Source organism: Vicia villosa, linkage group LG3, assembly GCF_029867415.1.
Source record: "Vicia villosa cultivar HV-30 ecotype Madison, WI linkage group LG3, Vvil1.0, whole genome shotgun sequence".
In the NCBI taxonomy this organism is placed as follows: Eukaryota; Viridiplantae; Streptophyta; class Magnoliopsida; order Fabales; family Fabaceae; genus Vicia; species Vicia villosa.
In genome coordinates, this window is record NC_081182.1 from 198,585,212 (window position 1) to 198,613,121 (window position 27,910).

General features: G+C 33.8%; 1 protein-coding gene across 1 annotated transcript; it reads left to right on the top strand.

The window, feature by feature from the left end:
- Positions 1-10,252: 10,252 nt before the first annotated feature.
- On the top strand, positions 10,253-12,537 carry LOC131659697 (uncharacterized). Its single transcript, XM_058928852.1, has 4 exons — positions 10,253-10,679; positions 10,733-11,068; positions 12,071-12,212; positions 12,294-12,537. Exons 1-4 carry the CDS (start codon positions 10,253-10,255, stop codon positions 12,535-12,537), a joined length of 1,149 nt encoding a protein of 382 aa, XP_058784835.1.
- Positions 12,538-27,910: the final 15,373 nt, after the last annotated feature.

The window sequence follows — 27,910 nt, forward strand, 5'->3', positions numbered from 1 at the left end:
TTCATAATTTGTCCACGTATACTTCAAACTATTTAGACTAGCGTCATAATGCATATAAAGTATTAAAAACCATGCTAAAACAACATGAAACAACACCAGGGCCGGCCCAAGGGCCAAGCTACCCAAGCTAGGGCAAAAGTTTGGGCTTAAAAAAAGCCTCAATTTTTTTATTTAGTTATAAAAATATATAATGACACTTGAATTACATATATTATTGTAGTTCAGTTGGTAAAATATAGGCCTCTCTTCTTTTTGGTATTGAGTTCAACTCTTAACAACTACAAAATTAATATTTTAAAGGTCTCATTTTAAAATTTGCTTTAGGCCTTTAAACGGATTGGGCCGCCCCTGGACAACACCAAACCAGCAAATAAAACAGCAGCAACTAGCATTCAACAACATCCAGCAATAACAAAGAGCAACATACATCATTTAACAACACCAAGCAGCAAAATACAGCAATAGACAACATTCACCAACAATAAATAAACAACAAAACAACAACAACAAATAAAAACAAAAACAACATCAGACAACATCCATGTCAAAGCCTGCTCAATGTGATAGGTTGTGTTTGAATGTGATTTTTTAACTGTGTGAAATTGCATTTATTCTGATTAATAATAATTTCCATTATTACAACAACCCTTTAACTTGTAGAATCCAAAAGTCACTCATCGATCTTTCAAATTTCAATTACAAAGCAATAGTGAAACTTTGTCCAATGCATGGGGTAGCTCAACAGTCACAAATGCCAAAGAAAAACTTTTCCAATTTCACTATATTTGGGAAAGGACTTACATTGTTCATTTAAAGTCACAACTCTTCATGCATATGAATTTCGATTTCTGTAACCCGTTCTCCTTCCACATCTTTATTATGTTTTTCGATTGAAGTGGTATATGTCGAAGTTGATGTATAATCTTTTGTCTTCCTTGCTTTTCTATTTTATTGTTTTTTTCATGATGGTTATTCTTTATTACTACTAGAAATTTGAAATCTCAAGAAATACAAGTTTGTTCAAGCTTCGTTGTTGTTCAATCTTTCATTCCTCTGCGTATGAATTTCCATTTATGCATTTTTAACCTATGTTCATAAATTATAGTCTTATATGCAACAACAAACTCTGTTGTTGAGTCCACGATGTGAATATCAGATTTTTTCCCATGTTTTAGAATTTCCTATTGCTTTTCTATGTTATAGTTTTTTCATTACTGTTATCTTTTACTACAACTAGAATCATGAAATTTGGTTGTTTATTAATTTATTTGTTGAAATTGCTCTAATTTTTGTGAAGGTTGAACTGAGAGAGAAGTTAACAAGAATTTATGATGTGACTGTTTGTTTTTTTTTTTTTCATGTGTTGACATGTTTGAAATTGTGTTAGATCATTTGGATGGAGCATAGCAACTTACTGGTATTAATACTTGATTTCAAGAAATGTCATATATGCATCTTTATGATCTTCATGAGTTTTTGATTCTAATGATAGCTAATTTCAACTTGCTGGCATATTGTAATTAGATTCATATTGTAATTATGTACTCATTAGATGCATATTGTAATCAAATACATATTGTAATTATGTACATATTTATGTATTTTTTTGAAGTGTTATAAATGGAGCATGTTTTGTATTCTGTTGGTATTAAAAAGAGTATCTGTCCTTATCATGTATTTTGATCATTGACCATACAATCACCTTTTATTGGTGGTACGCATTTAAGAAAATTACATTAGATATGCATTTATTTGATAGCAGTCCTTAAGGTTATTTATTTATGGCTTATGAATAAGAAATTCAGTGATGGGACTTTAATGTAAATAAATTCAGTGGCTTATATTAATTCAAAAATAATACTTATAATTAAATTAAATATTTCTTAAGTATAATATCATAAACCAATTTCCATACAAATATATTGCATGACATATCAACATGGTCTTCAAGTAATTTATTAAGTACTGATTTAAAATTGTGATTCTCATAAATATCTCATATTTCACTTTTAGTCTCTTAAAAAATTTCCTTTTAAGAGTGATCCTTCTAAATCTTTTCATCTATACTTTTGGTCCCCTGCAACTTAGCGACAGTTTTAGCGGCACTTTACTGCATAACGACTGAATTAACGGCCGTTTTAGCGACTGTTTTAACAAGAGGGACCAAAAATATAGATGAAAGTTTATAGAATAACCATTCATTGAAGTTTTTTTTTTAGAAACTAAAAATAAAATATGAAATGTTTAGGAGGATCACAAACATATTTAACCTTAAAAACAATATAAAAAAATCTTATACACATTTCTTTTCTAGATTCATTACGCTACATCTACAATCATACTACAACATGATGGCGTCTATTACCAATCTCTGCCATCAAACCAATACAACACCGACAGAGGAAACCCTAACAACAACGCCAACAGAGGAAACATTAACATCACCACCAAATTCTCTTCACTCCCCACCACCTTGTTAAGTGCCAAAATGTAGTTATTTTGTGATTGTAAATAGTGGCACTTATCGATACTTTTTGTTAATAACGTTTGAATAATACCCCGTTTTGTGCATAAATACGTATACTTTGTGAATAGATATATTTTCATACACTTTTATACTTTTTGATAGTTTTCTACTCTTTTTGTAGGTATTCTTGCGTATTTGGAGCATGAGCAATAACGCGTCGAAGACACGGCTTCAAACGCGCGATTTTGAGCGGCGGAATCAATTCATTCGGCGAATAAATCTCAAATTAAAAGAATAATAAATCACCAATTTGGTTGATATGTTGTCGTTGTTAGATAGGAAATTGAATAAGCTTTCCAGCGCTTCGAACCGGGCGCAAATCGGAGTTACGGTTCTCAAGTTACGCCATTTTTACTAAAAGCTGTTTTTTTCAATTCAGCAGGTTGGGCGCGATGCGCGCTCCTGCGCGCGACGCGCGCTGTACCAGATCCAGAATTGTATAAATAGGCGGAAATCAGATATTTTAGGGCATGGTTGGATATTTTAGAGCTCCAAACCATCCAATAGCATTTTTTGAGTGGAAAGATGCTAGAAAACACATTGGAGCTGTCAAATGGATGATCCGAGGTTGAATCCTTCATCAATCGGAGCCGACAAACCGTGAGATTTTTGGGTTTTTCTTCTTTTCTTCTCTTTGTGGTTTCATTTGTGGGTTTTGTATATATATACTTTGATCTCATGTATATTTGTCGCCCATGGTGTTGTATAAAGTTGCTTTACAATATAAACTTGTTGTTTTTCCTGATTTTTTACATCTTGATGTTTGGGTTATGTTTGGTGGGTTGTTTTGCATCTTGATGTTAGGGGTTTGTGTTGTTGTAGAAATAGACCTCACAAATCTTGATTAGGAGAGATAATCATTAGCTTCTTGATTGTAGAGATAGATGAAGAGTTAATGTTCACTTTGTGTTGGTTCGTAATGCTACCGGGTTGTTTGATTGGTGGAGAGATCGTCGATCGAGCAATACGGTAAGCTACCGTATGTTTGGTTGGTGGAGAAATCGTCAACTAAGCATACGATAGAACTCGTGGCGGTGTTTGGACACGAATGCCGACAACGGGCAACACGTGAATGGTTTAAGGAGTATAGTAAACTGAGTGCAACTGGTTGATAAGTTTAAGTTTGTGAAGAGTAGATTATATGCAATACTTGATAGTTTCTTCTATTTGAAGAATGTATTCTTTTTATGTTGATATTTACTTTTCCATTTCATTATTTAAATTCATTCAAAACCAAACTCATAACTAAGAATCCGTCGAACGGCAATTCGGTATCACCGATCTCTGTGGACACGATAAATTCCCGGATAAATATTTCCAAAACTTTTGTTGCTTGCCGCTTTACCGCTTCCAACAAAATGGCGCCGTTGCCGGGGATTGGTGTTTTTATTGAATTCGCATTGCGATAGTTTCTTTGTTTTTGAGTTTTGTGAATATCGTATATTTGTGAATTTCCTTATACTTGTATACTTTTGTATAGTGGATTGTATAGATACATGTTCTAATTTTGTTTGGTGGACTTATTAAACAAGTTGAACTCGGATAGTTCTTTAATTTCAAATCTTCACTTTTCAACTTGTTTAGTTAATTTCACCAAACTTTTGTTAATACATGTTGTTTACGTATTGTTGTATATTCTCTTGTTTCGTAATGTTTGTTCGTGTGTGGTTAGGATACTTTCTTTAGGTTCGCGTTGGGTGAAAGCGTTGGCGTGTCATGGAGAAAGCTACTACCGTGCACAATAAAGGCGTCGAGCTAACGACGTAAAACAAGCGCTTGTTGGGAGACACCCCAACAATTTTATTTTTCTGTTTTTCTGTAAATGAGTAGTGTAGGTGATAAGTGGAGGTTTCTTTGAGTTTCTGTTTTGCTGCACTGGTTTTTGTTTATCTGGTGTAGCGCGCGTCGCGCGCAAAGAGGGCGCGTAGCGCGGCGTGGAAGCTGAAGAGCTTGGTTTGGCAGAACTTAGCGCGCGTCGCGCGCTCTAATGGACGCGTCGCGCGCCTTGTTGCTTTTGTCAAGTGAACTTTTTTTTAATGGTTCACTTGACTAGCCTTTTTCCCACTTACACCAAGGCTTTATAGTATAGTATTTTATAGTTTTATTTTTTAATTCTTTTGTTGTTGTTTAGACTCAAATTTTGGCCCGATTACTTGGAGTCGCATTTGGTAATTCTCCGATTGTGATAGATTCAACACGCCGGTTGTGCGGTAATGATTGTTCAAATTTGTACGCCGCAAGGTACTCGTTTATCGCTTTCTATAGCATAGCATGATTAGGAGACTTTTCATTTGTACAAATTTCATATTACTCATTCTTTTTGCATAACTTGCTCATGACTTGAATCACAATTAGTTTTCCCTTTTTACCATAAATGTGAGGTGGCTTTCCATTGTATATATATGCGAGAGACCGAGAATTCTTGTTTTAACTGGATATTATTATGTTTAATCTTTCGTTTGTATTGATTTTGTGAATGCACGAAAGTGATCAAGGCACTTGTTCGATTTTGAGCACAACTACCATAGCCAAATATTCAATTCACCTTGTGAGTGTGTGATCATTAGTACCCCTTTTGAGCCTTTTTGTCAATATCCATATTGTTTTTGCTTAATGCTTGTCTATGAGCGTTTGGTTTTCATTTGTGTATGGATGTTTGATTCTTTGTTTTCTTGACCTTCACCTATGATGTTTGGTTGGATTTTTACCTTGCCTTAGAAAGTAGGGAGTATTCACTTGATGTTGTGGTTGAATTCAAGGTTGGGAGAAGATGTTTTCTTCCTTATGTTGTGGTTGATATGAGGTTGTGAAAAAGAAAGAAAAGAAAAAGAAAAGAAAGAAAAAAATAGAAAAGAAAAAAAGTTTGAAAAAGAAAATATCAAAAAGAGTATGAATAAGAGTGTGCTAATAAGTTTTGTGTTTGGTGTGAAACTTGTGATGAAGAAGAAAGTTGGATTGGAATTGTATTGTTTGAAACTTTGTGGAAGTAATTACTCCCTTAGGTTTAGGCAAGTTTTTGTTTCGATTAGCTTTAGGACTTATCACTTGTTTGTTAACCGAGCCACATTACAACCTTGAAAGCCCTTGTGATTCGTGCCGTTGCATTTTCAATACTATTTTTAGATGAACGCATAATTTTGTCTTTTGTTTGCAAGATTGTTGGATGAGTGTTCAAAGTCCTCACCTTTCGGTGTTTTTCATCTACCGATGAATTTTTGCTAGGCGTGATTCATGATTGAGCTTGTTTTGTTTTAGAATGTTTTGTATGATTTTTGTACTTAGGATTCGTTTCGTTTTCATGTTGTCGTTGTAGGATTGTGGTAAGTGTTTACTTTGTTCGTACGTTTTTGTTTGAACCGTACAATTGTTTCGTTTTTATAAATCTTGTTGATTCTTGATTCTTTGGATTTTTACTTTTGATTCTTTGAGTGTTTGGCCTTGTTTGAGGACAAACAAATTCAAGTTGGGGAGAGTTGTTAAGTGCCAAAATGTAGTTATTTTGTGATTGTAAATAGTGGCACTTATCGATACTTTTTGTTAATAACGTTTGAATAATACCCCGTTTTGTGCATAAATACGTATACTTTGTGAATAGATATATTTTCATACACTTTTATACTTTTTGATAGTTTTCTACTCTTTTTGTAGGTATTCTTGCGTATTTGGAGCATGAGCAATAACGCGTCGAAGACACGGCTTCAAACGCGCGATTTTGAGCGGCGGAATCAATTCATTCGGCGAATAAATCTCAAATTAAAAGAATAATAAATCACCAATTTGGTTGATATGTTGTCGTTGTTAGATAGGAAATTGAATAAGCTTTCCAGCGCTTCGAACCGGGCGCAAATCGGAGTTACGGTTCTCAAGTTACGCCATTTTTACTAAAAGCTGTTTTTTTCAATTCAGCAGGTTGGGCGCGATGCGCGCTCCTGCGCGCGACGCGCGCTGTACCAGATCCAGAATTGTATAAATAGGCGGAAATCAGATATTTTAGGGCATGGTTGGATATTTTAGAGCTCCAAACCATCCAATAGCATTTTTTGAGTGGAAAGATGCTAGAAAACACATTGGAGCTGTCAAATGGATGATCCGAGGTTGAATCCTTCATCAATCGGAGCCGACAAACCGTGAGATTTTTGGGTTTTTCTTCTTTTCTTCTCTTTGTGGTTTCATTTGTGGGTTTTGTATATATATACTTTGATCTCATGTATATTTGTCGCCCATGGTGTTGTATAAAGTTGCTTTACAATATAAACTTGTTGTTTTTCCTGATTTTTTACATCTTGATGTTTGGGTTATGTTTGGTGGGTTGTTTTGCATCTTGATGTTAGGGGTTTGTGTTGTTGTAGAAATAGACCTCACAAATCTTGATTAGGAGAGATAATCATTAGCTTCTTGATTGTAGAGATAGATGAAGAGTTAATGTTCACTTTGTGTTGGTTCGTAATGCTACCGGGTTGTTTGATTGGTGGAGAGATCGTCGATCGAGCAATACGGTAAGCTACCGTATGTTTGGTTGGTGGAGAAATCGTCAACTAAGCATACGATAGAACTCGTGGCGGTGTTTGGACACGAATGCCGACAACGGGCAACACGTGAATGGTTTAAGGAGTATAGTAAACTGAGTGCAACTGGTTGATAAGTTTAAGTTTGTGAAGAGTAGATTATATGCAATACTTGATAGTTTCTTCTATTTGAAGAATGTATTCTTTTTATGTTGATATTTACTTTTCCATTTCATTATTTAAATTCATTCAAAACCAAACTCATAACTAAGAATCCGTCGAACGGCAATTCGGTATCACCGATCTCTGTGGACACGATAAATTCCCGGATAAATATTTCCAAAACTTTTGTTGCTTGCCGCTTTACCGCTTCCAACACACCTCCCATCATTCCTTTCGACCTCATTCCCAAAATCTTGTGTAGGTTATCCGTTAAACTCTTCGTTCGGCTTCGATGCGTCTGCAAATCATGGAACTCTCTAATAGCCACTCATTACAAGAAAGTTAAGGTTTTACGACACAAAAATTGTGACTGTTACTTGATAACTGTCGTAATTCACATATAGTGACAATTGTCACGACGGTTAACACCAACCGCCCTTATTTAAAAAATAATAATAATAAAAAAAACGCGACGGTTATCAATAAACCGCCTTAGATTAATTTATATTTGATAAAAATAAAAATATTAATACAAAATTACAAAGCAATTTTAATATATGTGGAAAATTTAAGAAACATCAAAATATTTGAAATTTGTATGTAAATTATAAAAATAAATTTAACGAGATACATGAAATTTGAATTCAGTTAAATTAGTGATAAAAATATGTTTATTATTTAATATTATACCATAAAAATATAATAAAAATTTTAATTTTCTTCGTCTCGGGTAATCTCATTGATATTTCGATTACGTTTCACTAACTTGAGAATTATCAACACTATTTCAAAATTTATTGTATACTCTAGATGTTATTAAAAACATTAAAGATTAAAAAATAGCATTAAACATTGAATTATAATATATATCGAAGGGTAAAAATAGATTTTTGTTAAAATAATAAGGATATAAATGGAAGAAAAAGTCACAAGCTAAAAGCTACAAACTCAAAAGCTACAAACTCAAAAGCTACTTCAAATAACTTTTCAAAAAAAAGACAAAAGCTAGTAAAAAAGCTAAAAACAATTACCAAACAGAACTTTTTATTTATATGAGCTGAAAAGCTAAAAGCTAAAAGCTCTTTTTATGACCTTACCAAACAGACTCTTAACTTGCAGAATCCAAAATTCACTAATGGATCTTTTAAATTTCAATTACAATGAAACTCTGTCCAATGCATGGGGTAGCTCAACAGTCACAAATGTCAAAGAAAAACTTTTCCAATTTCACTATCTTTGGGAAAGGAGTTATCTTGTTTATTTAAATTTTTTCTTTAATGCATATTTCTTCAAATTGTTTTTTTTTGCAACATCATTCAAAGGAAGGCTTACGAATTTTGCATAGCTAATAGATCTTATTCTTACCAGGTATTACCCATAACTCTTCTTGCATATGAATTTCGATTTCTTCAACTTGTTCGCCTTCCATATCTTCATTATGTTTTCCTATTGAAGTAGTATATGTCAAAGTTAATGTTCAATCTTTTGTCTTCCTTGCTTTTCTATTTTATTATTTTTTCATGATAGTTATCCTTTATTACTACTAGAAATTTGAAATCTCAAGAAATACAAGTTTGTTCAAGTTTTGTTGTTGTTCAATCTTTCATTCCTCCACATATGAATTTCTATTTATGCATTTTTTAACCTATGTTCATAAACTATAGTCTTATATGCAACAACAAACTTTGTTGTTGAGTCCACGATGTGAATATCAGATTTTTTTCCCATGTTCTGGAATTCCTCTTGCTTTTCTGTGTTATAGTTTTTTCATTACTGTTATCTTTTGTTATAACTGGAATCGTGAAATTTGGTTGTTTATTAATTTATTTGTTGAAATTGCTATAATTTTTGTAAAGGTTGAACTGAAAGAGAAGTTAACAAGAATTTATGATGTGAAGGATCCAAACACTATTTTCGTTTTCAAGTTTAGAATATTATTGACACCTTTCCTTTTTCATTTTTTCATTGATTTTGATGTTTTTCTACTGTATTGATGTTTGAGTTTTTAGGTTCTTGAGATAGTTCTCTAAGAAAGTGGACCACAATTTCCAGTTAATTCTTTCCAACATTAAGATGTATTATTAACCTTATCTGATTGATTTTATCATCTGATTGAGTTCAAATTAGGGGTGGCAATCAGATCCATTAAACTAAAATCCATCCAATCCATCCACCAAAAAATCCATCCAATCCATCCACCACATAAAAAATAAGTTAATGGGTGGATTAAATTCATCCATTTATATACATGGATAGATCTAATCCATCCGACACATTTTGATAATCCAATGAATTATTTTTATTTTATACTTTAAATCCATTAAATTATTTTTTAAAAAATAATAAAAATGTTTTTTTAAATGATAAATTTTGAAAATACAAAAATTCGAGTTCCTTAAAAAAAATGAAAAATCGAGTTTTTTTGGAAAAAACAAAAATATCGAGTTATTTTGAAAAAAAATCGAGGTTTTTCGGAAAAAAAACAAAAATAGAGTTTTTTCTGAAAAACAAAAAAGGAGTTTTTTTTCGGAAAAATGAAAAATCGAGTTTTTTTGGGGTATGACAATTGGTAATGGTCATTCCATTAGTTTATGGTACGATAATTTGTGTGGTCCTCCCTTTTGCTACGATAATGAGGCTCCGACGATGATTGTAGATAATCTGATAAGTAGCATCATTGAAAATGGTCTGTGGAACTTTTCTAAGGCTTCAACGGCAATTCTCCTGTCAATGCAAGTGCATATTAATAATTGTTACATTCCCTTTGACATTCTTCCGGACAAGAGATGTTGGAAGCATTCGGCCAACTGTGACTTATCTTTAAAGTTGGCGTATGAATTTAGGCGTAACAAGGGTATTTGTAAGGATTGATGGAAGATGATCTGGAGTAGCTTGATTCCCCTGGCAAAATATTTTATGGTGTGGAGACTTCTTCACCATAAGTTACCCACCGACGATCAATGGAAGCAAAAGGAGCTTCTCTTTCACCTCTATCTGTGTGCTTTGCAATTTGGAAGAGGAAACAGAGACTCACCTGTTTTTTAAGTGTCGGTACTCGATGAAGTTATGGAGATGGTTGGAAAATATGTTGAACCTGTCATTTTATATTGCGGGTTGGTTAGACATTTGGAGATTAATGGGTATAGATGGTGCAGTTCAGTGCAAGATTGTTAACAAAGTGGCGGTTGTTAGTCTTATCAACTCGATTTGGAAAGCTCAGAATATGGTTAGATTTCACAATAATTTTATTTTATTTTCATCTTCGATTGCTTCCATTTTGGCTTATGTTTCTTCTGTTGGGAATGCGGTGAGTATAGGCTCGCATATTGGTATGGAGGAATTTTTTATTCTCAAGAAATTTCAGATTTGTATCACGCCTCCGAGAGCTCCTAAGATCCGAGAGATGCTTTGGCAGCTCCCTCCGAGGGGATGGTTTAAGATAAATTGTGACGGTGCTGCTACTCCTATATCGTCAGCTTGTGGGGGTTTATCAAGAGATTGGGATGGTTGTTTTGTTTGCGCTTTTGCGTCTTTTTAGGTACTTCTAATTCTCTCATCGCCGAACTCTCGGGTGCTATGCAAGCAATTGAGTTCGCTCATGAGAAGAATTGGCGCAAAGTTTGGTTGGAAACAGATTCAATGGCAGTGGTTAAAGCATTTAACCCTTTGTTTACTGTTCCTTGGATCATTAGAAATAGATGGATTAATTGTATTCACTTAGTTTCTCATTGGAATTTTGTAGTGTCTCATATATTTAGAGAATGGAATAGCTGTGCAGATGCCCTTGCTAATTTTGGTTTATCAGTCACTGATTCTACTCATTTTACTTCTATTCCTTTATTTTTAAGGACGGATTTTGTAAAGAATAGGCTCGGTATGCCCTTTATTTTAAATATGACATGAATAAATATTATCATTTCTAAATTCATAACGCTACATCCACGTAGACTCATACTCCACACCAACGCCATTTCTGCCATCAAAACGACGCTGACACCGACGGAGGAAATGTCGACGCCGATAGAGGAAATCCAAACATCACCACCAATGCCGATGGAGGAAACCCTAACATTACCGCCAACGGAGGAAATTCTAACATCACCGCGACATTCTTTTCACGTGTCACCACCTCCCACCATTCCTTTCGACCTCATTCCCGAAATCCTCTATAGGCTCCCCGTCAAACTCCTTCAACTTTGATGCGTCTGCAAATCATGGAACCATAGTCACATAATTCGCAACTCTTGAAGAATTGAGTATGTGGGGTATACTTAGTCAGTACGTTATCGGTACGCCATCAATAGGTTTTAGCTAGTCTATTTATAAAAATAATAAGTACATTCTAATATGTAATACAATACTAGAATTTATTAATGTTACATAGTATTCAGTAAGCTTTTAAATCAATCTATGTATAAAAGCAGTCCCACATCTAGTAGTTCATAAGCATTAGAGTAGAGAATTGTTTATAAAATAACAAGCACATCACTTCTCACAAGTAAAAAGGTAATAAATAAAGCATATTGAGCAGATCTAATGTGCAGCTTACACTTTACTACCATTATCATCAGTGGTCTTAGGCCAATTAACTGAATCTTATATGGTTCATTGAATACGTGGCTTCAAACGTAAAAGAACCGCGTTTTGGTACTTGTGAATTGGTACTTGTGAATTATGTGACTATGCATGGAACTCTCCAATCACAATTTCACCAAGAAGCACTTAGCCATGTCAACCACACATTCTCTCAACATCACATGCTACATCAGATACTCAACCAAGTATGTTTTAACTTCTTACCCATTGAACTCTCTTTTCACTGCCATAACACCTAACATCAAGCCATTTGAGTATTCTATCAACTTTTTTGATGAAGGTTATACTCAACTCAATTACCATTTCTTTGTTGCCTCTTGCAATGGCATACTTTGTATTGGTGATGTTTCTAAAGGCTTAGTTTTGTTGTGGAACCCTTCCATTAGAAAAATCAATGAGTTACCCCATTTCATATCCCTCCGGTTGGTTACATTATGAAGTCTTTTGGAATTGGGTATGATTCTATAACAGATCATTACAAGGCTGCCGTTGTTTTGCAATAGTGGTCGTTCTTCTATTCAAACATCAGTGGTTAAGGTTTATGCTTTGGGTACCAATTCTTGGAAAAGCATTCCGAATATTCCTTTTGTTAATCTCTCTATTGGGAGCTCTGGAAAATTTGTGAGTGGCACAATTAATTGGCTGGCCTATATGGATTCCGAACAAGAAATTGCAAGATTAACTGTTTCTTTTGATTTGGGAAAGAGTCTTTTCATGAGATTTTGCTTCCCGACCTTGGAGGGGTAGGTGGGTACAACTTCTTGACGTTGGGTGTGTTGAGGGATTGCTTGTGCGTGATTCTTTCTACTTTTGATGATGATTGGACTCTAAAGGGTGTTTGGATCATGGAGAGTATGGAAATAGAGAATCTTGGACTAAATTGTTCAATATTTCTTACATGGGAAATCCTGCTTACTTTCTTTACTTTGCCAAGCCAATATATATTTTTGAGGATGATCAAGTGCTGCTGAATTTTGAAGGGTGTTTGGATTTCGAATCGGTTTTGTATGATTCCAGAAATGGTACTTTCAAGCCAAGCTGTCCAAACGGGCTACCCGGCCCTAAACGGGCCGGCCCAAGCGGGCCTCGGGCTTTTTCGGGCCGGGCCTAAAAAGCCCATTTTTATATGGGCTCCGTTTTAACTACCCAGGCCCAGCCCTGTTCGGGCCTCGGGCTTTTTCGGGCCGGGCCCAAAAAGCCCATTTCCAAAAAATATATTAAATATTCTCTTTAATTTAAAAAAATAAATTATATTAAGCTTAATTTTAAAAAAAATATTAAAATTTGTTTTTATATTTCACTGTTATAAAATTTATTTTAAAGAAATACAAAAATTTGAATTTTTTAATTAGTATTAAATATTAAATTTTATTAATTAAATATTAAATTTTATTATTTATCGGGCCCATGGGGTACCCGGAGCCCATACGGGCTGGCCCATTTAGGGCCGGGCTTTTTCGGGCCGGGCTCAAAAAGGCCCGAAACAAAATGGGCTCAAAAAATTAGGCCCAAGCCCTGACATTTTTCGGGCCCCGCGGGCCGGCCCATGGGCTTCGGCCCATTTTGACGGCTCTACTTTCAAGCTTATGGATTTTGAAAGCATCCCAGAAGTTTGTGTAAAAAGTTTGATATTTCATTGTTCTTAAAGCTAGGATGTAGTGCTATATGCCACTTGAGAAAGAGATTCATCTGCAAGTTATATGCAAGTTCTTGTTCATGTTATTTGTTTTGTACTTGTTTTCGTTACAATCGGCTTCTTGGATTTCAATTATTCAATGGTTAATTGATTTTGTAGCTTGAGAAATTGCTGTTATATATTTTCATTAATATTATTTGTTTGTTAGAGGTTTTTATTATCTCAATGTGCATTACATTTTTTATTGTTCACACTCGTGCATTGCATTCTATGGTTTGTCATTTGATTTTTTGTTATACTTGTTCTAATATAGATGTTTTGCAAAAGGTAGTAATATTGTCTGCTCATGGATGCACAAATATTATATTGTTTGATTCAAATCTCGCATAGTACTTGTGAATTAGGAAAACCAAATTCTATCATGATGTCGTTCTTTATGAAGGTTAAGATAAAGAATTATCAACTATAGGAGTGTTAAACGAACCATTCAAAATTATTGTGATCAAATTCTAGTTTTTTTCCCATTTTAATATTGCCTGGTTGCCTCTCATTTTAATTGAAATCATAAAAGTTATAAGGAACGCATCTATTGATAGTATTTAAGTCACGATCACATATACATAAGTCACTAATTTTAATTTGAAGTTTTTAAATTTTTTTAAATTTCTTAAATAAATAATATGTAACATTAAAAATCATTTCTAAGAAAATAAAACAAAAGAATCCCTAATCGTTTGTAAACCTTTCCTCGCCACTTTAAACATTTCATAAATTAATGTTACTATGTTCTAGCGATTTCAAAATAATTCTATTTAGTATTTTGTATTTAAGAAAAAAAACATAAATTTAAATATTAAAATAGAATGTGTGATAATAGAAGAAATGAAAAAGTAATTGGTCATGAAGTACCATATTCTTGTGTAATTTAAGCATTAATCTATCTTGCTAATTATTCAAGCCCTGATATATCATTTGCGATCAATCTATTAGCAAGACACAGTTCTTCACCTACACAAAGACATTGGAACAAAATCAAACATATACTTCATTATCTTAGAGGTACAATAGACATTGGTCTGTTTTATACCAAAGTATCCAAATTCAAATTAACAGGTATGCATATGCAAGTTACTTGTCAGATCCGCGCAATGGTAGATCACAAACATGTTATTTGTTTATTTACTTATGGTGGTACAACTATTTCTCATGAAGATCGGTGAAACATATAATCGCAACAAGTTTATCTAATCCTGCAGAAACTTTTAGCACTGCATAAGACCTTTCAGTTAAGGGGGAGAAATAAACGTTCAGCTGAGGGGAGAAATAAAGTTATTTTAAAAGGATATTGTACTCTCTTTCCTTCACTAGATTTTTTCCCACTGGATTTTTTCTAGTGAAGATTTTAACGAGGCATATCCAAAACAATCATCCAAGGGGAGTGTTATGAATAATTGGATGATTGTCCATAAGCATCTTATTCCTCATATATAATATTTTGTATTTATTACATTGTGTGTATATTATCCTATAAATAGGACCAACCTCGTTGTAAAAGATACACCAATAAAATAATACATAATTATTCTCATCTTTCTCTCTTCTCTTTTATCTTCTTTTTCTTTATTTAATAATAATGATGAAATATTTAAACTGCAATTATTTCATCATCTCATTCTTTATTTTTCTCCCTCTTATAACTAAAATGCACGATTTTGTTCCTTCTCAACAAAATTAGGATCCACTAAACCATTTTATTGTGAAAAAAAATTTGTTAATTTTTTATACTAGATTAATCACGACTTTATAATAAAATATTTAAATTGCAGTTATTTAATCAACCAAAAGTATATGTGTTTTTTAATTTACCATCATTAATAAAAAAAATTATTTTAAAATATAAAAAAATTCACATTATTATTTTCTTTCTCTCAAATAAATCATTATACATTTTTTTTACTCCATCATTCCTTATTTTTCTCACTCTCAAACTAAAATCCACAATTTTTTCTCTCAACATAATTAGGATATGCTAAACAACCTTTGAAGTAAAAAAAAAATATATGTTTAATTTTTCCCTCCAATATTTCATTAACTATTTAAACCAATTTCCAATGACTCTTCATTCAATATTATTTTTTTCAAATTTCCCTCTAAATATTTCAATGTACTTCACCACATATTTCCCTCTAAACTTTTTTTTTTAATTGTCTTCCTATAAATTAAGACTAACTCCGTCACATATTATAATATTAAAATGGTTTTATATCACTTTGATCTCAATGTTATTCCAACGGAATATGAAGAATATGTTCATCAACAAAATGCAAATATTGCCTAATCTACCCGATTTAAATCTCAATATTGTAAAAAGTATTAATCTTAACAAGATTTCAAATATGCACATATCTCATGTGTGTTTGGAAGAAGATACTCATGACCCATTGGTAGGTAACAATATTTTCATGTTTTTTTTTATGCTTATTTGTTTGTTTTTGTGACCCATTTGTTTCTTCATGACCCATCAAAAAATCTCTAAAATTTAATTGATTTATCTATGATTTTTGTTGTAGTAATTTTGTGATTTTTGTTTGAGTTTTCATTTTTTTCTAATCATATATATTTTCTATTTTCTATGTGTTCTTAGAGAAATTTATCATATAAGAAAATTATATGTTATGAAAAACACCAAAATACCCTACTTGCTCATAAACTTGTCATGTGGATAGCTTAATCTTCTCGCAAGTTATTTGTTGAAACAATATATTTTTTTTCTATATCACAAAAAACTACTTTTTGGTTCTATCATGTAATACAATTTTTTATTCAAAATTATTTTTTGAACTGCTACACCTATTCTTCCTTTCACATCAACATTGCTTTCCTTTTCTTCATACACTTCTTTCTCCTATCACTTCTTTTAACATCTTTTTTACTTTTTCTTTCTTATACCCCCATACACAACTCTTTGCCATCAATTACAAAATTGGTTTTCCAACAAACCAACCGCATCCCAACCATAAAATTCAATATATATTTTATTCTATTAACATAAAATTATTAGTTTATAATATCTATAATATATTTCATTTTTTATTTATTTTAAAATTATAATATATTATTTAAAAATAAAAAATATGTATTTATTTTAAAAATATTACTTCTTATATAATGGCATTTATTGGTAAGTTTGGTGGTGGATGCCATTTTGACATCTGATTTAAATTTGGAGTTCTTTTTTATTAAGAAATAATACTTTTATAATAATAATAATAATAATAATAATAATAATAATAATAATAATAATAATAATAATAATATTAATTGGAGCATATTAGACAATTAAAAATAGAAGAGTTTAACTAAATTTAATGATCCAACAAAGTAATAAAGAGACCTAAAACAATACAGAGTATGAAATTATTGAAAATCAAAAGTAATTAAATTGAATCTAAAAATAAAAGTGTTTTTGCAAAAAATAATATTCTTTATTAATATTTATATTAAAAAATTAAAAGTAATTAAATTGAATCTAGAAATAAAAGAGTTTTTGCAAAAAGTAATGTTTTTTTATCAATTTTTAAATCTAGACATAAAAGCTAGAATCACAATTATTACATTAAAAAAAATAAATGATTTATTCATTAAAAATTTTAGCATAAAAAGACTACAAACGATTTGCTAACTATTTGTTCCTTCTATTTTGTTTTGCTTGAAGTTTTGTTATTAATTAAAAAAATTATAACGAATTTAGATATTTGTATTGAGTTAATAAATTATAATAAATTTTGTTTTTTCGTATCATAAAAATGATATGAAACGAGAAAAATGTGACTAGTGATCCCAATATTGAATAATGTTTTTGATGATATTGATTAACTATATAAAATAAAATTGACCAAATTATAATTTATCATTTTTTAAAACACCAAATTAAAATAATTATAACGGGAACATAAATTTACTGATCAAAATATAGAATAATGATGAGAACAAATTTACTATTGAGTCAAATATTTTTGTAAATAATACCAAAATAACGGGGAAAATAAATTTAGTGATTAAAATATTAAATAATAAAAATTCATCGACTATCTTTTTAATTTATCTAAAAAAATATAAATCCATAAATTTACTCTTTAAATGACTAAAATATCAATATTTAAAATTTTATTTTTTATCCAAATATTTTCATATATATAGGTAAAAAAATTATTATTGATTTAAAGGTTTTTAAGTAAGGTCATTTTCTTATAAACGAAACTAAGTTTACTATTGATTCAAATATTTTTATAAATAAAGTCCAAACAAATATAATATTTATTATTTGTATAGATAGAAAAAAAATATTGTTGATTCAATAATTTTATATATGAAAAAAATTATAGGCACCAATTTATTATCTCTTTAAAAATAATAAACTCTTTTGATTATACAATTTAGTTTTTTTTTTTCATTTGTTATTATTATATTTTGAAAACAACTGCGCGTACTAACTATAGAAAACAAATTTTGATCAAATCATAATTTATAATTTTTTTTAAACACGAAATTAAAACAAATATAACGAGAACATGAAGTTACTGATCAAAATATTAAAAATTAATTAAACAACTTTATTATTGGTTCAAATATTTTTTGAAAATAATGTCAAAACAAAAATAATAACAATTTTTTTTCATGAATTAGAATATATACATGTCATGAATCCTTATAAGATTAGTTGATTTGTTTGAATAAAATAGTGGTGATATTTTTCAATGACTTACCCCCATTTCATATCCCTCAGAACACAGTTGATTGCATTCCGAAGTTTTTTGAAATTGGGTACCAATTTTTGGAAAGCATTACGAATTTTCCTTTTGTTAATCTCTCTATTGGGAGCTCTGGAATTTGTGAGTGGCACGCTTAATTGGCCGGCCTATATGGCTACTTTTCGTGTTCATGCCGAGGGCAGTACTGTTTTTTCCGAGATTCCTTATGTTTTGACTTTGCTCGACTCTCGTGGTGAAGGTCTGTTGAGAGTGATTATGGATAATCTGGAGAAATGTTTAAGAGAAGTGGAAGTGGAAGCTATTCTTTTGCCTTCCACGAAAGAAGTTAAAAAAAATGTGGATCCGCAAGTTTGGATTTGCTGAAATTACTCGCTTGGAGCGTGAAGACCTCTTAGAAAATACATCCAATATCGAGACTTTTTCCAACACAAGTACCCTAAATAGGAGTGATGTTTACCATAATCTCAATATTCTTAAGTTTCTTTTTTTTAAGATTTTGGTTAATCAAGTTTAGGTGAAACTTGTATTCTCGGTTAACCATAATGTCAACATTCTCGAAGCTTCTTAATTTTTTTTAGATTTGGGTGAATCAGTTTAGATGGGTTGCCTTTGTCATACTACCGACAATTTTTAGTGTAAAGTTCCTCAGTTGGTTTTTTTGGTTTAGTGTTGCTTCTAGTTAAATCATCATTCTCACTGGTTACTAACACAATGTTAAATCACTTTTTCAAAATGAATGCCATTTTTATTTTCTTTAATAAAGAATTAAATTTTGCTTTTTGAATTATATTATATGATATTCTGGAAAAGAGATTCAGATTTGGTTGAAAAGCTTCTGGAAAAGAGATCCAGATTTGGACTCTGTAATGGTATACCTATTGTTGGTATGTCCGCATACGATGCGACAAATAATGAAGCAGGTTTTAAATACTAACTCATATGTTCTGCTCACTGCAACTTCATGGATCTTTGGTCATCTTTATAACTTTGGCAAACTTATATTTATCATATTTGTACAACGGAATGCTAAAGTATGTCACACTATAGTATTCTACTTTTACATGTTGAACTATATATCCATCCCATTTTAAGCATGTCCCACTTCTGTACCAACTGCTGTAAGATTTCCAGCCTGTCCACAAAAACAGGAAAATTGCAAGGGAAAGTTATTTTATTAGTATTGGTTGGATGTGACAAGCTCATACTGCGTGCAGGTATAGGTTGTCACTTTTGTGCATTTGGACTATGATCATAATTTCTTAGCTTAGTCTACCTTAGCACAAGTACTTTTTCTTAATACCTTTGGCATGTGTTGTCACTATCCTCACCAACAAAAGAGTACTATAATTTTTTTTTTATAAGCAAGGATTTGATTTAATTTAAGAGAGTACTAGGGGTACTCTAACCCGCTTACAAAAAGGAGCTGAAAAGCTGAAGCTGGAAAATTACACACCAACTGTACTCTACTTTAAGGAACCCATAGGATTCTTACAAAAATCATAGAAGTTACATTTGGAGTGGGTAATTTCTCCAATACAAGACCACCTCCATACCTTTATCTTGATATTCCACGTGATATCATTGACATTGCACGCTCCGTTATCAAAGATAATGTCGTTTCTCTTTAGCTAAAGGCCTCTGATAACAGCCGCCCACACGATACTTTCCTTCCTTCTTTTGACTTTGGATTTCCGCCCATAGTCGCTCCACCTCAAAAAATCTTCCCAAATGTTGCCACAGTAGCTCGTGTCAAAATCAATCCAATTAGCAATGTTCCTCCATACCAAAGAAGAAACCGGGCATAAGAAAAGGACATGAGAGATAGACTCCGCCGTATCCTTACAAAGAGCACAATTCAACTCAGAAGAAGAAAAATTCATGCCTCTTCGATTTAGCTGGACTTTCGTGGGTATTTTGTCCAAAAAACATCTCCACAAGAATGCCTTAATGCTGTACGGTATTGCCGAGGACCACATAATCTTTAGCGCTTTTGAACACCTTTCGTCAACCGCGGCTTCGCCTTGTTGTTCTTGTTCAGTAACACAAAAATACCCCCCCTTTGCCGTGTATTCATCATCGCTATTGAAAGTCCAGAACACCGTATCCTCCTCGTTCTTGATCGGAGATGCTGACCCGAGAAACTCATTCAAAGTCATAACCGAATCAGCACACAGATTGGCCGGATCCGTCTGCAATCCAAAGTCCTCCCAGCTCCACCTATCCGCCACCCAAGCTCCCATATCACTTACCTTTGCACCCTTCTTAAAGCTCACCTCGAACAGCTCTGGGAACAAGATTTTTAAAGTGAAATCACCCAGCCATTTTGATTCCCAAAACAGAGCTAAATTCCCTCTTCCAAGCTTATATCTCGTATTTCCTAACAGCACCTTATGAGAATTACTTCCTTCCAAATTCACTATGTCTTTCCACCACCTTGATTTCATCCGGATTGCTCTCCCACCTCCCTCTTCGCTAAGCTCGCGAGTCAAGTGACCGTATCTAGCTTCCAACACTTCCAACCAAAGCGCGCTGCCTCCTTTGAGAATTCTCCACCGCCACTTCAATAATAACGCTTTGTTAAAGGCATCAATCTTTTTTATCCCCAATCCACCTTGCTCCCTTGGCCTGCAAATCGACTTCCAAGATAACCAATGAATCTTCCGCTTGAGCTCCTTTTCACCCCACAGAAAACTCGATTGGATTCTCTGAATTTCTTTGCATACCTGCACAGGAGCCTGATAAAAGGATAACTGAAAGATGGATATGCTAGAGAGAACAGATTTTAACAGGGTGATTCTGCCCCCCATGCTGAGAAATCTGTTCTTCCAATTTGAAAGCCTCGATTTCAGCTTCGTAATCAGCGGTGCCCAGGTAGAACATAAGCCAGGATTGCACCCTATCGAGATTCCTAGGAAATTGATAGGGAGATTATCAATTCTGCAAGACAGAAAGCTACCAGCCGCATCAATGAAACGATCCCCCACATTTATTCCCAAAAGCCTGCACTTATCGTAGTTAACTCTAAGACCCGAAACTGCCTCGAAGACACGAAGAATAGCCTTAATGGTCCAGACGTTCTTCCAAGAAGCAGAACCAACCAAAAGCGTATCGTCTGCAAATTGAATTAACTCTACCTCGCAGTCTCGACCAATCTTGAAACCCTCAAATTCGCCTTCACACTTAGCTTTCTTCATAATTCTAGTTAAACCCTCGGCTGCCAGAACAAATAGAAAAGGAGACATGGGATCGCCCTGCCTAAGACCACGACCCACCTTGAAATCAACGGTAGCGCTGCCATTCACGAGAACTGACATCCAACTCGAAAAGATCGTAGCCTTCATCCACTTCATCCACCGATCACCAAAACCCATCCTTTTCATTACTTCAGTAAGATAATTCCAACTTACGGAGTCGTAAGCCTTCTCGAAGTCCACTTTGAAAAGAAGACAACTCCTCTTTGATTTCTTCGCAAGATCCACAATTTTGTTGGCAATTAGAACTCCATCAAGCATCTGTCTTCCGGGAATGAAAGCGGTCTGATTCTCCGAAACAAGGGAACCAATAACCTTTTTCAATCTAGAGGCTAAAAGTTTTGCCACCACCTTGTAAATGCATCCTATAAGGCAAATAGGCCTGTAATCCCCCAGACCCATAGGACTCTCTCTTTTCGGAATAAGCGTAACGAAAGATGAGGTGATGGCCTTCGAAAGAACACCATATCTGTAAAAATCCTTGAAAAGACGAATAAAATCTTCCTTCATAAAGCTCCAGCTTCTCTTGACAAAATTAAGGTTCAGCCCGTCTGGACTAGGGCTTTTTGATCCATCACACTCCCACACAGCTTCCTTAATCTCCTCTTCGTTAAACGGCAATTCGAGCTGTAATACGGTGAACTGACTTTTATAATTGAAAATGTCGCGGTAAGAAAGAGTCGCCACCGACTTTTATTTTATCCAAACAAATTCAGAAAGGCAAAAAGAAACAGAAAAAAACCTTTTAAAGAAATCTAAGTTCGGGGGGTAATTTATGCAAAGGGAAGGTGTAAGGCACCCTTTGCATCCATGGTTTTCCATGGGCTCTTAACTGCTTTGCTTGCTCGTTTGTCTTTAGAAAAAGTAGATGAAAGAAAAAAGTGGACTTTAGCTCGTAAATGAGCGTAGCCAGTTTTCGAAGAATTGTGAGAAAGAATATTAAAGATGAGCATTGCAAGGCAATTAGGGGCAATTACCTTAAACTCAGATGATAGGTCTCTTTTTAGCCTTTCAGAATGAAAGGGTCTATCCTTGCCATAAGAGGGCAGGAAGCCTTTCGTTTGGAGGTTGAAGGGTCATCGAAGCATCCTTTGCCATAAGACTGTCCCATGCCATAGAGGGGCAGGTAGTCTAAGGTAAGGATCAGAATAAACCTTTTCGTAGGCAGCCAGAAGATACCTCAGCCCTTTTTTTTTTCGTAGGCAACATCCGAGGGTCGAGGTCATTTGTGTACCGAAGGCAGCATCATTTAGGGTCGTATGACCTTTAGTATTCGAGGCAGCATGGCTGAGGTATCTTCGAATTCGAGGGACATGGCTTATTCTGCAAAAACACAAAGGCAACAGGCAACAAGGCAACAGAGAGGGTTACCCAAAGAGCGTGCGTGTGTGTATCAATCACGTGATTCAATTCGAATATTTATCTTTTAATTAATTATTCTAAGTCAGTTTAAGGTTGCCACTCCCTATTTTACTAACCACGCAGTACATAATAATATAAAGCAATAAAGGGGGCGGGAAATTGTAACCAGTGGATCCCTAATCAGGGTTTGACACAAGTAATAATAATAAAAAGCATAAAATAAAATGAGGTTTAGGGTTACCAAGGACGTAGCTTTGGCATTTGAAAACCCTGAAAGAAAGAAAAATGGCAAACAAAAGAGGGTGAGTGCATTATCGGTTCGGGAACAATTGGGGTTAACCCTAATAAAATAAAAGATAAATAAATTAATAATGAATAATAAATAATACTTAGCTTTGATTTAGATTTGATCTGATATGGTTAGAGTCGGAGGTTGCTTTTGGGGTTGACCCTGAAAGGCAAGGCAGAAAAGGGATGAAATGCAAAGCAAACCCTAAAAGTAAAATCATCAAAATAGAAAGTTAAATTAAATTAAATAGAACACTTAACTTCGGGTTTTTGAGTCAGGCGCGTAGTCGGAAGCGTTGAAGGGTAAGCCTGAAAAGGCAAGGCAAAGAAATAAAACATTCAGTGTAGGGCATGATCTTCGTAAACCCTGATTTTGGGTATAAGTTAACGCTAGTTAATAGAATAAAAACAAATTAATTGTTGGTTTTCAACCCAATTAAGTAAATCGGTGAAAATCGAGTTTCGATTAAATTACCTAACCCTAATTATACTTCAATCGCTTGATAAAAAAATAATTGACAATTTAAACAAATGATTTAAATAAATTAAATTGACTTTAAATAAATAAAAAATTTAATGATAATAATAATAATGAAAAGTAAAATAAATATATTTTTTATTATGTAAAAAAAAAATCAGTTAAAAAAACAAATGTTGTTTTTCTAGAATATTTCAAAAAAAACAATTTATGTAATAAATAAAAAAACGAAAATAAAAATAAAAAAATAGAAGAGGAACTCAGCTGGTTCTGTGTGGTGCATCAGCGAAGTCCATGGTACTCCCTCAACCTGATGGACGTTGGATCCAGGAGGCCTTTGATCTGGAGGGTTGATGTATGAAGGTGCATCATGGTGGCGTGTAGGTGATGCTCACAGGATCTGCAGTTGAAAATTTGCAAGAAAATAATGAAGAGTGTGGGAATCTGTCATACCCCAAAATTTGCCCATACATCTTCTCCTATTCAAGTTCAAATCAAAACACAAAGCTCCTAGATATACTCTCTTATACAAAAGCCTAAAACTCAAAACGTTTCTAAATGGGCTCGCACTTTTTTTGTTCTACCCTTATTATAGGCCCATCCACGTGATAAAAACAAAGACCTTTTATTTTTCATAATTTTTATCAATTATTTATGATTTTAATTCATTTAAATCATGAATTAATTGCATAAAATATGAAAAATAATCAAAGATTTGATTTTCCTCCCAATTTCAATCATCATTAATCATCAAAATATTCACTAATTACTACAAAATTCGTGCAAGGGTTAAATGGTGAAAAATATTGAGTTTGGCCCTAATTAGAAATATTTCATTCAAGATCCAATCAAATTTTCAAAAGATTGATTCACAAGGATTTTTCTCAAATTTGTTAACCTAAAGCTTCTAATATAAATACAGAGTGTATCCACAAGGTTTAGGGGTCTTTTTTTTGCTGCATCCTCACGGCCACTAACAAATTCAAAAAAACTCAAAAATTGCAAGAGCAAAGTCAAATCGGTTTTCTAAGTTACAGAGGGATTCAGAGAGTTTCAAGCGCTGCTGTACATTCCTCGAAGAATTCTGGAGCTATACCAATCATCATCGATCCAAAAAACGTCCAGAAGCAGCGTCGTTGTTGTCACGGTTTGCCTTTATTTTGTCTAGTTCGATTTCGTTAATTTATGCATCATAAAAACTGTTTAGTTGCATATTCATATTCGTATGGACACGTAGAAGCTTTCTGGATCGTTGGTTCTGAGTTTTGATGCAGGGATTGAGAAACGCCATTGTTAGGTTACGGAGTTTTTAATTTGGGGTTTTATAAACCAGGCGAAATTGGGCTGAATTAAGGGGCTCAACCGACTCGGGGGTTATCTTATAGGTGTATGGGATTATTGTTTCGTGTTTATTAATGATATTTCGCAGGTCTTGAAATTGAAGGGCTATGGCCACGCTTAAAATCCGTAGCCAAAAGCGTGGTCTTTTGTAGAACCATCCCAGCGAAGAAGATGACTCAAGGGCGCGCAAATGCTTTCCCTTTTTTTAAATTGAATCGTTTTTTGTATATTATGCGTACCGATTAATTTATTTTCAGCGAACAAGCTCTGGCTCAGTGGAAGAGGAGGCGCGTTCGATGCATTTGTCTACAAGGGCGCTGGTTCGATCCAGCCCCACGGCGTTTTGTTTTAATTTTCTCTTTCAAATCATCCTTTCACTACAGATCCTACGCGATGCTTATACGAGAGTCTATCTTGTGCCCTCAATGGATAACCACTTGATCGTTCAGATGCAGATCTAACGCCCAGGAAACATGACATGCATCATACACCTTCAGGGGCGCATCATATACAAGCAGAGCTGAGTCTTTTCAATTTTTTTATTATTATTTATTATATAATCTTTTCATTCTTTTATCATTTGTGTTGTTTATTAATATTTATTATAAAAAAGGTCTTTTAAAATATCCCTTTTCACAAATTTTATTTTAATAATATTTATTTAATTCATTTATTTTTAATAATAATTTATTTTAAAAATGCTTTAAATTAATTTGACCTGGTTAGTTATTTTTCTTAATTCATTGATTAAAAATAAATATTAGGTTTAGGAGATTTAATCGAAAACCTGTTTTTGCCAATTTAATTAATTAGGTTGAAAACCAATAATTAATTAATTCAATTTTATTTGTTCTATTAACTATAATTAACTTGTGCCCTAATCAGGGTTTACGACGAACATTCAAATACACTGAAATACTTCCTTTTTCTGTGCCTTTTCAGGATTGTCTTTCCAGGTGCCTTCCGATTACGCACCACGTCAAATTAAAAGCTAAGTCCTATTTCATATTTATTTTAAATATTCATTCTATTTTATTTTTGTTTCTTCCCTCCAAATTAGAGTTAGCCTTAATTGTCGTTGAATTAGCCATACACTCACTGTATTTTATTCTTCTGTCAATTCTCAGATGGTCAGAGTCAATGCTTCAGGCTACCTCCGACTATCAACCTTCGTCAATCGAAGCTAAGTTTCTTTTACCCTTTTTCTTTTATTGTTATTTTATTGATTAGGGTTAACCATGATTGCTTCTGAATCGATAATGCACTCACTGTACTTTGCCTTCCTGTTCTTCCTCCTTTTCAGGTTTATCAATTGCCAAAGCTACGTCATTGGTAACCCTAAACCTCATTTTATTTCTTCCCTTTTATTATTATTACTTGTGTCAAACCCTATTAAGGGATCCGCTGGTTACAAATCCCCTCTCCTCCGCTGGTTTCATTTCCCCCTTCCCTTTATTGCTTTATATACTGCGTGGTTAGTAATCTTAGGGAGTGCAAGCCTTAAACTGAATTAGAATAACTAATTAAAAGATAAATATCTGAATATAATCACGTGAATGTTGCACACACGCACCCTTTTGGGGTAACCTCTTTGTTGCCTTGTTGCCTGTTGCCTGTTGCCTTTGTGTTTTTTGCAGAATAAGCCACGTCCCTCGAATATGAGAATACCTCAGCCATGTTGCCTCGATAAAAAGGTCACGACCCTAAATGATGCTGCCTTCGATACACTAACATGACCTCGACCCTCGGAAGTTGCCTACGGAAAAGGCTGAGGTATCTTCTGGTTGCCTACGAAAATGGCTTATTCTGATCCTTACCTTAGACTACCTGCCCTTCTATGGCATGGGACAGTCTTATGGCAAAGGATGCTTCGATGACCCTTCAACCTCCAAACGAAAGGCTTCCTGCCCTCTTATGGCAAGGATAGACCCTTTCATTCCGAAAGGCAAAAAGAGACCTATCATCTGAGTTTAAGGTAATTGCCCCTAATTGCCTTGCAATGCTCAAACCTTTTTATTATATTCTTTCTCATAATTTTTCAAAAGGGCAACGCTTATTCACAAGCTAAAGTCCCTATCTTTTTCATCTACTTTTTCTGAAAACGAGCAAGCAAAGCAATTAAGAGCCCATGGAAAACCATGGATGCAAAGGGTGCCTTACACCTTCCCTTTGCATAAATTACCCCCCGAACTTAGATTTCTTTAAAAAAGGTTTTTTTCTGTTTCTTTTTGCCTTTCCGAATATAGTTTGGATAAAATAAAAGTCGGTGGCGACTCTTGCTTACCGCGACATTTCGATCGATAAAAAAGTCAGTTCACCGTATTACAGAACTGGCGACTCTGCTGGGGAAAAATTTCGATAAAAGAGGGGTTACCTTAAAAGTTTAGGAATCACTTAAATGTTTTCTATTGTTTGCTTTGTTTGCTTTACTTTTGCAGGGCTGTTTTGGGTATTCTGCTGTGTGAAAGATCCTAACCCGGATCTGAGTACCTTAGGTAAATGGCATGAGATCAATGAGACTGCACAGCGTATACTGATGTGGTTGACCTGATGGCCATCGTTAGTGTGACACATTGGTTTGTCCTGGTGTTCCTTGGGATCCGACCTGAGGAAATGCTTGGCTGCCGCGTGGTGTCATTAAGCACTAATTCGCCCTTAGAACCTTAGTCGAACTTGACCTTGGCTTATTAGAAAGTAGCGAGATGGCTGGCTTTGGTTCCGACTGAAGTTGGTTGATACTCGAAGCTACACTCATATGGACTGGACTTTCAGGACCTTCTCGGTTGGTGATCCGATTGCCGTACTGAGATAAGCGCCTTCGAGAAAGGTCAATGATATGAGCTCCCTAGAACCCGATCTTTATATAGGACAGGTTGAACCAACTAAACTTCAGGGGGAGGGTACGTACCTGTGAACCACGTGCAAGCCTAACCATAAGGCAAAATTGTGTGACTTGTGTGACTTGCCTGACTTGTGTGACTTGTTTGTGTTT